We start from the raw sequence: 11,277 nt of genomic DNA on the forward strand, positions 1-11,277 counted from the left end.
GAAAGCGCCATCACTTAGAATTGAGCAACAGCCAATCAGAAATGGGATCTGGGGTCCTGGCCCGCCCTAAGGAGCTCTGAACCAATGACTACGTGGGCAGCGGCGGTTTAATGATCACGACTCGCGCACTCCACGGGTAGTTGGGCACACTGCGACAGTTGAGGTCAGGCAGAGTACTTGGGCGGCATCTGCAGAGCTCACCATGGTGAGGTCGGGGACCTGGGGGAGGTGATGAGACCAGGTGGGAGGGCATACAAAGCCCACGTGAGGTGGCCAGGGAGAGGGATCCTTCCAAACGCCCAGTGTTTGGGCCTGGGCAGGGACAAGAGTTGGAATCAGGAGATCTAGGGAGGAGGGCACATGAGCACATTGGCTAGCCTCTGTATTTTCATGCCGCGGGGGCAAGGATGGCCCTAATGGAGGCATATACAGAGTGTCCAGGGCATGGAGCCCATGCCGGTACTATCATCTTCTAAAGTTGCATTGTAAAGAGGCAGTATGGCAGCCAGGTACTTTGAGGTACTGTTTTTGTTTTAGAAAATGCCCATGGCTTAATTTTTCAGTCACTGCTAAAAATTATTGAGGACTTTAGAGAGCGTCTATGTGATTAATAGGTACAGATGCTTATTATGTTAGAAATTTAAAAAGAGAAGCTTTTAAAATATATGTTTGCTTAAAAGGAATGCATGTTAAAATAAGTAACAAAGGCTGACTAGCGAACGTTTGTCAGTTATTATTTTATTTTAAATTAGTGTCCTAGATGGCTGTCCATACTCCAGTCTACTACAGCAGCTGAGGCAGGAGAATCACTTGAGTCTGGGAGTTTGAGCAACATAGCCAGCCCCCTCCTCAAATTTAACATACACACACACACACACACACACACACACACACACAGAGATTGCTATCCCATAAAAAACTGGCAACTTCATCTTGCAGCTCAAGTGTCTTTTCACAAGGCAACTGGATTTAGTATGAGTACTTGGGCTTTTTGTGACACTACTTAAGAATAGAAATGTAATCACTTCTTCAAGGACATTCTTCAATGAAACCGATTTTTGTTTGTTTGTTTGTTTTACTTTAAGTATATAGGTATGGTGCCTTGTTTTGATCACTGCTAAGGTGATAGTACTTTTACCCATCACTGTGCCCCACTAAGAACTGGGGAGTTCCATTGAGGAATGCTTTGGGAAAAGAGATCAGCAGAAACAAAGAAGTATTGATTGGAGGAGGCGCAACTTTATTATAAAGCAAAGAAAGGAGGACAGAAGGAAGGGCAGTTTGCAGATTTGGTGGCAGGAAGTGATGTACCTGCATAAGTATAAAACAAGGTCAGCTGTCAAGAATATAGCCATAGGATTGGCCTGGGGTTTGAAAAGCTTGGTTGAAGTTTCAAATATTTTTTTCTGCAATGCGTGGGATTGAACCTAGGACTTCATACATCTTAGGCAAGCACTCTACCACTGATCTACATCCCCAGCCTACAAGTAATTTATTTTCAGAGGAGACCAAAGAAATAAGATCAGTGTGAGGTTGGCAATGCTGAATTTACATGGGATTTCTCTTGAAAGCAAGGGTGAATTATCCTGGCTGCTTGGATTTGTTTCTTTGGTTCATGGAAGATATAAGTGGCCTCTCAGACCACTGGGTGGCTCTTTTTGTTTTGTAAATGAGGAAATTAAGAGGGCTGGGAATGTAGCTCAGTGGTAGATGACATGCCTTGCTTGAGGGAAGCACTGGGGTTCATCCCAACACAACAACAACAAAAAGAAAAGAAAAAGAAAGACAAGAAAAACAAAGTAACTGGCAGATTTGCCAAGTCAGATCTTACTGATTCAGGGTTAGCAGAATGCCAGTGAAGCCAATCTGTGAAATACAGAGTGTCTGGATTTCAGTAATGAAAAATCCTGTATTGTTGGATGGCTTCAAAAGGATTTTCCCAGAGTGCTGAGCAATTTCCTCAGAAGAGCAAGTTTCTTGCATTAAGAGGGAAATTTCTTGCTGTGGTTAAATAATGTAGAGTTTATTTGAAGTAAGGAAACATCACCTGTACATCTCCCAGAAGCAGAGCAGGTTCTGAGAACTCCATCTGACAACATGATTTGAGAGTATTCATTGAGAAACTGAAGTGAAACCTAGAGACCAACTTCATTGGCAATAGCCTAGTCAATCAAACAGTCAAGTGGTTGCAGTTTAAATGCTCACTTGTTTTACAGGTGACTCAGTCAGCTGACTCCAGGGATTTCTGCAACCAGCTAAGGCTTATTTACTCTGAACCCTGAATTGGGTCGGTCTTTTGAGCCCACTACAGGTGCCCAGTTCAAATGCGTAGCCTCCTACAAAATATCCTTTAACATTTGGCATTAGAGAAGTTCCTTCTGGAACTGAATGCTCCATTAGGGATGATGGGGGTTTGTTGCATCATGTTAATTTTTTTTGAGGCGGGGTGGAGAGGGCACCAGGGATTGAACTCAGAATAACTTGACCATTAAGCCCTATTTTGTATTTTATTCAGAGACCAGGTCTCACTGAGTTACTTAGTGCCTTGCTTTTGCTGAGGCTGGCTTGGAACTCATGATCCTCCTGTTTCAGCCTCCTGAGCCACTGGGATTACAGGCGTGCACCACTGTGTCCAGCCATGTGGATTTTTTGCTCCTATAAAAGGAAATAGTAGGACTGGGATTGTGGTTTAGCAGTAGAGCACTCGCCTAGCATGGGTGGGACCCGGGTTCGATCCTCAGCACCAATTAAAAATAAAGGCATTGTGTTGTGTCCATCTACACCTAAAAAATAAATATTAAAAAAGGAAATAGTATATAGAATGGGGATAGTCCCTCAATTTTGTTTATTCTCCTCTAGGTATTTGCAAAGGCAATGTCTTTAGAGTTGAACAAGTAGCTAGTGAGTGTACAGTTACCTCCCCTCAAGGCAACTTCATTGAAGATTGGTATTTTTGTTTTTTGAGAAGACCCAAATAGAGTACAATTGATATATGGGTAGCTTTTTCATTTTTTTGAAGGTAAAGAAACCATCAAGAGGGCTGGGGATATAGCTCAGTTGGTAGAATGCTTGCCTTATTTACAAAAGGCCCAGGGTTCTAATCCCCAGCATCACCACAACCACCACCACCACCACCAGAACAACAAAAAAGAAAGAAAGAAAGAAAACATCAAAAGACAGTTTACTTGGGAGGCTTAGGCAGGAGGACCATGAGTTCAAAGCCAGCCTCAGCAAAAGCGAGGCACTAAGGAACTCAGAATTCTCTAAATAAAATATAAAATGGGGCTGGGGATGTGGCCCAGTGGTCGAGTACCCCTGAGTTCAATCCCCATCCCCTCCCCCACCAAAAAAAAGACATTGAGGTATAAGAGCACTTGTGATATCTGGGAGTCATTATACTCTTAGATTTGAAGGAGGGGAGGGAATAATTACTAGAAGTTGAGAGGGTATCTTTTTGAAGAGTATTGACTGTTGAAAGTAAGTTGTGGTCTGGATAAAGGCACTCAGGCAGTCCATTGTAGTCTGGCATGGAGGGAGCATCCCGACTACATTTGCTATAATCTCAAGTTCCTGCCACTGCTGACCACTGGGAAAACCAACCAGAAGCCATAGGGCAAGAGTTAAGATGTCTCAGCAGTCAAGCACAGTGGCACATACCTATTATTCTGGTTACTGAGGAGGCTGAAGCAGGAGGATGGCAAGTTTGAGTCCAGTCAGGACAACTTATTGAGATCCTGTCTAAAATAAAAAATGTAAAGTAGTTCAGTGAGAGCGCACCACAGGGTTCAATTCCCAGTACCACACACACACATGGTCTTAGCCTCTGTCCTCTAAAGTATCAGAGACAGGTAATACTACCTACATATGAAGCAGGAGAAGGAGTAAGTGGGATGGAGAATGACAGAGGTCAGTCTGTCTGAGCAGATGGAAGACACACAGTGAATACCTGGGTTTGGGCCATGGTAATCTAGAACCTAGTCCATCTTTCCTTGCTTAACTCTTCATTACATTATCCGTTGTCCAGTGCAAACTGCTCTATCTTCCTCAGTTCCCATTATAAGCCACAATGAAGAGTTCATTATTAATGATACGTGGCTTTCAGGCTTTAAAAAGAATCCTGATTTTGCAAAGAGATTTTAAGTTCTGTGGCTGACTCTGCCACTTAACAACTAGAGTGCCATACAGCAATTCAGGTAGCATAGGGAAAAGAGGTTGAAAGTGAAGTTTATGAAAGTGCCAGGCATTGACGTACTGTACAAATACTAACTTTTAATGCTTTGCATGCTATATGGTTTCATTTCCCTTGAAGAGGAGTGGGTTTTATGTTTATGTTCTGGTTCCCAGCGCGAGTGTATCTCTATCCACGTGGGGCAGGCAGGTGTCCAGATCGGCAATGCCTGCTGGGAACTGTACTGCCTTGAACATGGAATTCAGCCCGATGGTCAGATGCCAAGTGACAAAACCATTGGTGGCGGGGATGACTCGTTCAACACGTTCTTCAGCGAAACCGGGGCTGGCAAGCACGTGCCCAGAGCAGTGTTTGTGGACCTGGAGCCCACCGTGGTTGGTAGGTGCTCAGGCCCACAGGGAGGCCTTCCTGGGAGGGTGGGAGAGCCTTGGTAAAGTCCAATGTGGACTCCTTGAATCCTGTGTAGAAAGGAGGGATGTTGAAGCCTATGCTCCCAACATTGCTGGGTGAGGAACTCACTGGTGTGAACTGAAGGATCTTGACTGTGGGATTCAGGAACCTATCTCAGGAAACCTGCCCTGCAGAGAAAAGCTGGTAGCCAGCAGTAAGCTGGGCTGCAGAGAGATTCCCTCCTGGCTGTCTCTGCTGGTCAGGTGGCTCCCATGCACACCCAGTGCAAGGTGTACAGCCTTGGTTCCCTCCTTCATTGCCACCCACACTGACATGCTGGCATATACAGTCTTGAGCTGCCCGGAGACTGGAAACTTAAGTGTAGAACATTCATTGGGTTCCTCTAGATTGGAAGTCCTAGGTAGTTTCCCATAAGAGGTGGAAAACAAAGCACCTTTCATTGGTTCCCCCGGGACATAACAGAATACCTGTGTGACCCAGGCCACATGCAATTCCCTGATGGCACCGCCCCACTAAAGTCATGCTGACCTGGAGACCGCGGGTTTATGAGTGAGTTTTTAATTGTTCCCTTTGATGTAGCTAGGGGTAGGAAAGAAAGATGTACCTGGAGAATCACCCATATGGGCATGTGAGCATTTTGCTCTCAGTGGCAACTGATCCTGCTGGCATTCGTACGTCTGTTGACTCTACCTTGCTAGAGCCGTAAGTGGCATTTGTGTATCACACAGAGAATTTTCTTTTTTTTTTTAATATTTATTTTTTAGTTTTTAGCAGACACAGCATCTTTGTTTGTATGTGCTGAGGATTGAACCTGGGCCACACGCATGCCAGGCGAGTGCGCTACCACTTGAGCCACATCCCCAGCTCCACACAGAATTTTCAAGCGTGTGCTTTGTAGCAACTGTGTCCCTCCCGCAGCTGTGTCCACCTTATTGAGTACAGCAGGCCGGAGAGACTCCCAGATCATGGGTTTTTTTTGTAGATGAAGTGCGCACGGGGACCTACAGGCAGCTCTTCCACCCAGAGCAGCTGATTACTGGGAAGGAAGATGCTGCCAATAATTATGCCAGAGGCCATTACACCATTGGCAAGGAGATCGTGGACCTGGTCTTGGACAGGATCCGCAAACTGGTAAGAAGAGCACCAAGGAAGCTTCTTGAAGAGGTTCCAGGGTGGGGGGGACGGTGGGCCTTGGATTGTGAAGGGGAGGTCGTCTGGGCAGGTCTTAGGTCAGGTTCTGGGATCTGACTAAGTCTACAGAGTCTTCTTGTATGGTGTCTGCTGAGATGCATTGATAACTGTCTCTTGTCTGCTTTGGCTTCTGAGGGTAATGCTTTATTTGAGTCCATGTGAACTTGTGAGAGCACAGAGAAGTGAGCCTGGCCTGTTGGAGTTTGGTGGTGTGTCTTCCACAGCCTTTGGCTCACATTGTGTGGTTTCTTGCAGGCGGATCTGTGCACAGGACTGCAGGGCTTCCTCATCTTCCACAGCTTCGGGGGCGGCACGGGCTCCGGGTTTGCTTCTCTGCTCATGGAGCGGCTGTCAGTGGACTATGGCAAGAAGTCCAAGCTGGAATTTGCCATCTACCCAGCTCCGCAGGTTTCCACAGCCGTGGTAGAGCCCTACAACTCCATCCTGACCACCCACACGACCCTCGAGCACTCTGACTGTGCCTTCATGGTGGACAATGAAGCCATCTATGACATCTGTCGGCGCAACCTGGACATCGAGCGGCCCACGTACACCAACCTCAATCGTCTCATTGGGCAGATCGTGTCCTCCATCACGGCCTCCCTGCGGTTTGATGGGGCCCTGAACGTGGACCTGACAGAATTCCAGACCAACCTGGTGCCATACCCCCGCATCCACTTCCCCCTGGCCACCTATGCCCCGGTCATCTCGGCAGAGAAAGCCTATCACGAGCAGCTCTCGGTGGCTGAGATCACCAATGCCTGCTTTGAGCCGGCCAACCAGATGGTGAAATGTGACCCTCGCCATGGCAAGTACATGGCCTGCTGCATGTTGTACAGGGGGGACGTGGTCCCAAAAGATGTCAATGCAGCCATCGCCACCATCAAGACCAAGCGCACTATCCAGTTTGTGGATTGGTGCCCAACAGGGTTTAAGGTAGGATTGGTACTTTTTAGTCACCATGCTAGTCAGGGAGCAGCATGGTGCTGACTCTGAAGGCACACCTCCTTCAGGGAGATTGCCTCTTTTCATGTTAACGAGACTGCAAGGATAGTGGGTTTAGTAATTGATTAGCTAATAGCCTCATACTTCATCAAATACTGCATCATTCTATGCACTCCTTTCTTAAAACCATGCTTTAAAGTTGATGGTGAGGTTGGTGTTACCAGTTTCTTAATAGTTTAGAAGACTGAGGCTGAGACACCTTTAAGTGTCCAAAGCCTCAGGGGCCTGCAAGTGTTGGGAAGGAGAATTTAGAAATGGTCTGACAGCAGATCCTGATCTGATTTCCCTCACCTCACTGCTGGCTTTAGACATTTGTCAGGGCCTATGATTCCATTTTGGTTGGTCCAAATGGTAGGTTTTTACTTTACTTGATGTTGGTCACCTGTTATCTCTGAATTTTAGGCATTACTTATGTTTTTGTGAATGGATTGTTAAACGTGTATCTCAATGTTTTTTTATTTTAAAAATTTTAGTTGTAGATGGGCACAATTCCTAATTTATTTATTTAGTGGTGCTGAGGATCAACCCTAGTGCTCTATGCCTATGAGGCAAGCGCTCTACTACTGAGCCACATCCCCAGCCCTAAGCATTTAAGTATGGGAAAAAGGGTAGGTTGCTCTTCTCTCCCCAAACCAGGCTGGGATCTCTGTCTCATACACAAAATCACAATGAAATTTTCAAGGTTCCCTTAGCCATGTTTAATGACTACTATGGGGAAAGCACCATGTATGTGGAAGCCATCCTAGACTCTCAGGCTGTAACACCTGTTGGATTATCAGACTAAATGCTTCCCTATACCTGTGTTCCTCAACTCTTTACCCTCTGGTTTGTGGATATCAGTCCTTATTTACAATAGTTTTCCATTTAGACAAAGCTTTGTGCCCCAATTTTTTTTTTTAGGAACCAGTGATTGAACACAGTGGCTCTTAACCACTGGGCCACATCCCCAACACTTTTTGTGTTTTATTTTGAGACAGTTGCTTAGATACTCGTTGAACTGTTAAGGCTGACTTTGATCTCTGAATCCTGCTGCCTCAACCTCCCAAGTTGCTGGGATTACAGGTGTGCGTCACCAAGCCCAACTGGGCCCCACATTTGTAAGCCCTGATGAGTTCCTGAGGTGTTGGGGGAGGTAAAGTTCTAGGGTCATTCCAGACTGAAAACTGGGAATGTGTGTTAATCATCTTCTTCTGATGTGGAATGGCCATGGCTTGCCTATTACTATAGGAAGCGTTTTGAAACTTCTCAGCCCCAGTTTACAAAGACATCTGCACACAGATTATTGGTAAGAGGGTATTTTTAATTTGATGTGTTTAAAGTAACTCATAAAAGCAGGTAAAATTTACTACAGACTTTGCTGACCTTGAAGTAGTCATCAAATGTAATACACGGGTTAGCAGACGCTAGTTAGAGGTTACAGGTAGTTGAAACTTTCCATTCTGTTTATAATTTTTAAGCCTTTGGACTGAGCAGCAAGAATATTTTTCCAGTAAGTGTGACATTTGGGAGTTGAGGACATATAAAGCAGCCTCAGTTGGCAGGGCATGTACAAGATGCTTGCCTAGGTTTGCTGTCCTAGCTGAGTTGTTCTAAGAGATAGCAAGGAGGCAAGTCTGTAGGAAAGTGTCACAGCCTCTGCTGTCCCCTTATAGAAGACCATCTAGCACCAGGTGGGCCTTGTTGAATTCTCCTTGCTCTAAGTTCTTTTTTGTCAGAGTATGACTTGGCACCCATTCTTTTGCAACCATTTGCTGAGGGATACATATTTTCAAGGAGTCTCTTCCATTAAAACCATGTGGCTTTTTTTTTAATACTCAACATCTTTTGTTTTTATTTATTTATTGTATGTGGTGCCAGGAATCAAACCCAGTGCCCCATGCATGCTAGGCAAATGCTCTACCACTGAGCCACAGCCCTGACCCATTTTATTATATATATTTGTTTGTTTATTTTTACTATTTAGTTTTTAGTTGTAGTTGGATACAGTACCTTTATTTTATTTATTTATTTTTATGTGGTGCTGAAGATCAAACCCTGGACCTTGCACATGCTAGGCAAGTGCTCTACTGCTGAGCCACAACCCCAGCCCCATCATTTGGCCTTTTTATACTACAAAATCAGTGGTGAAATATTAAAACAAGGTGGAAGGCTGAAAAGCTGAAATCCTCTTCCCCTTCTCCAGAGCTTTTTTGTCCTTTAAGAGATGTCTTTGCCTATTTCAGGTATGGTATGCCTCTTGTTATACAGATGATGCTGGCTGACAGAGAGGTCACAGACATGGGCAAAGGATGCATGTTCCTTTCCTGTAGGTGGCAGACCCAAATTCCTGCATATAGGTGGCCAAACAGAACAGGAGTCTGGCAGCACTGCCACTTAGAAGGGCTAGTTGGCTGGGCTTTAAAGTTGTGGGAGGGCAACCACTCCATCAGAGTTTGAGCTCCTGTGCCCTTCCCTCTACCCCTTTTAAAGCCTCTGGAGCCTAGCTTTGTATAGAGGTCCTGCTGACTACTTCAGTTCACAGGGTAGTGTAGGGTCACTGACTCAACACACTCCCAGGTATTCATGTGCTTCAGTTTCAGCCCATGTTCCAGTAGCCTCTGAGGCTGTACTCTGAGTTTAATGCTAACCACATAGGTTTGTTTCTTTCTCCCACCCCCCCCCCCCACACACACTTAACTACATAGAATTCAACTGTTTTCTTTAATGACTATCCATCAAACCCTAGGCAATTGATATACCTGAACTGGGTTCTCAATTCATTTTTATTGCTTTCTTTTGTTTTTTAAGTAATATTGTTTTTTAAAAAATATTTATTTTTTAGTTGTAGTTGGACACAATACCTTTATTTTATTGATATATATGTGGATCAAACCCAGGGCTCTGCACGTGGTAGGCTGAGCCATGACCCCAGCCTCGTAATATTATTTTTTTAAATTATTTTTTAGTTGTAGTTAACACAATACCTTTATTTTATTTATTTTTACATGGTGCTGAGGATCGAACCTAGGGCCTTGCATGTGCTAGGTGAGTGCTCAATCCTGAGCCACAACCCCAACCAGTAATATTTTATTTTTAATAAATGTTTTTTATTGTTGGGAGATGGACAGAATGGCTTTTTTTTTTTTTTAATGGGGTTCTAAGGATCAAACCCAGTGCTTCAAACATGCTAGGCAAGTGCTCTACCATTGAGCTCTAACCTCAGCCCTCATTCTTTTCATGTTTTACTTTAGAGATGTAATACAATTGAACTGGTTGCTTATAAATGGACGATCCTTTCTAGTTTTTCCATTAGAACAAAGATTCAGCTCTGTACTTAAAAACCTAAAACATAGGGCTGGTATTTGGGTTCAGCAGTAGAGCGCTTGCCTATCACACATTCAATCCTCAGCACCATATAAAAATAAATAAATAAAATACTTTCATTAAAAAATTTTTTAAAATCCCTAAAACATCAGACTGGGATTGCGGCTCAGCAATTCAGTGCTTGCTTGGCACATTTTTGGCACTAGGTTCAATCCTCAGCACCACATTAAAAAAAAAAAAAAGTTTAAAAAAAAAAACTGCAACATCTTATTTTATGCTGCCTATGGGTGAATCTAAAAGCAGTATGGTTAAATGTTGACAGTTTATGCCAAAACACTAGTACCAGTTGCTACAGGGCATTGTTTTTAAGATTTAACCTTTATTGTATTCATTTGTTTTTATGTGGTGCTGAGGCTAGAACCCAGGGCCACTGAGCTACATACAATCCCAGGCCAGGGCATTGTTTAAACTGGGACCTGTGCTTCAGTTTTCAATAAGCCATCATATGTGAGACCTACTTCAGTTTCACTCTGTGTTGTTCCTCTTCCCTGGCAGGTGGGTATTAACTACCAGCCCCCCACAGTGGTGCCTGGAGGAGACCTGGCCAAGGTGCAGCGGGCTGTGTGCATGCTGAGCAACACCACTGCCATTGCTGAGGCCTGGGCCCGCCTGGACCATAAGTTCGACCTCATGTATGCCAAGCGGGCCTTTGTGCACTGGTATGTGGGCGAAGGCATGGAGGAAGGGGAATTCTCAGAGGCCCGAGAGGACCTGGCAGCGCTGGAGAAGGATTATGAAGAGGTGGGCGTGGATTCTGTGGAAGCAGAGGCTGAAGAAGGGGAAGAATACTGACTGGGAGGGTGTGACTGGCAGCAACTCTACCTTTCACCCTCTCTCCTGGGCGCGCACACTGTAACATTTACAGGATATATTTACCTATTAAAATTTGTTTATTGAGGCATTATTTGTTCTGTGTGCTGTACTTTGATCAAACTGCCTGTCTAGAGGCCCGCCTTTGCCAGTGGATTCCTCAGGAGAAAATATATCCATTTGTTTCTTTTAGAGAATTGGTAGGCACGTTTGTATGCTTAAGTATTGCATTTCTCCCAGAAAGGTTCGGAAGGGCTTCCCAAGGGGATTATCAATGTCTTCAGTCTGAGCATTCTTTTTAGTCCTTG

At 44.6% G+C, this 11,277-nt stretch overlaps 1 protein-coding gene across 1 annotated transcript; it reads left to right on the forward strand.

Annotated features, from left to right (window-relative positions):
• Nucleotides 1-77: 77 nt before the first annotated feature.
• On the forward strand, nt 78-11,060 carry LOC101972411 (tubulin alpha-3 chain). Its single transcript, XM_078038826.1, has 5 exons — nt 78-205; nt 4,345-4,567; nt 5,583-5,731; nt 6,047-6,727; nt 10,655-11,060. The coding sequence occupies exons 1-5, from the start codon at nt 203-205 to the stop codon at nt 10,949-10,951; spliced, it is 1,353 nt and encodes a 450-aa protein (XP_077894952.1). The 5' UTR covers nt 78-202; the 3' UTR covers nt 10,952-11,060.
• The last annotated feature ends 217 nt before the right edge of the window (nt 11,061-11,277 follow it).

Source organism: Ictidomys tridecemlineatus, chromosome 2 (genome assembly GCF_052094955.1).
Source record: "Ictidomys tridecemlineatus isolate mIctTri1 chromosome 2, mIctTri1.hap1, whole genome shotgun sequence".
In the NCBI taxonomy this organism is placed as follows: domain Eukaryota; kingdom Metazoa; phylum Chordata; class Mammalia; order Rodentia; family Sciuridae; genus Ictidomys; species Ictidomys tridecemlineatus.

What these genes read in the sequence shown, in the direction of transcription:
- LOC101972411 (XM_078038826.1), top strand. An exon ending in TGGACAGGATCCGCAAACTG is followed by an intron (nt 5,732 to 6,046) that starts GTAAGAAGAGCA and finishes GGTTTCTTGCAG; the next exon opens with GCGGATCTGTGCACAGGACT. An exon ending in GGTGCCCAACAGGGTTTAAG is followed by an intron (nt 6,728 to 10,654) that starts GTAGGATTGGTA and finishes CTTCCCTGGCAG; the next exon opens with GTGGGTATTAACTACCAGCC.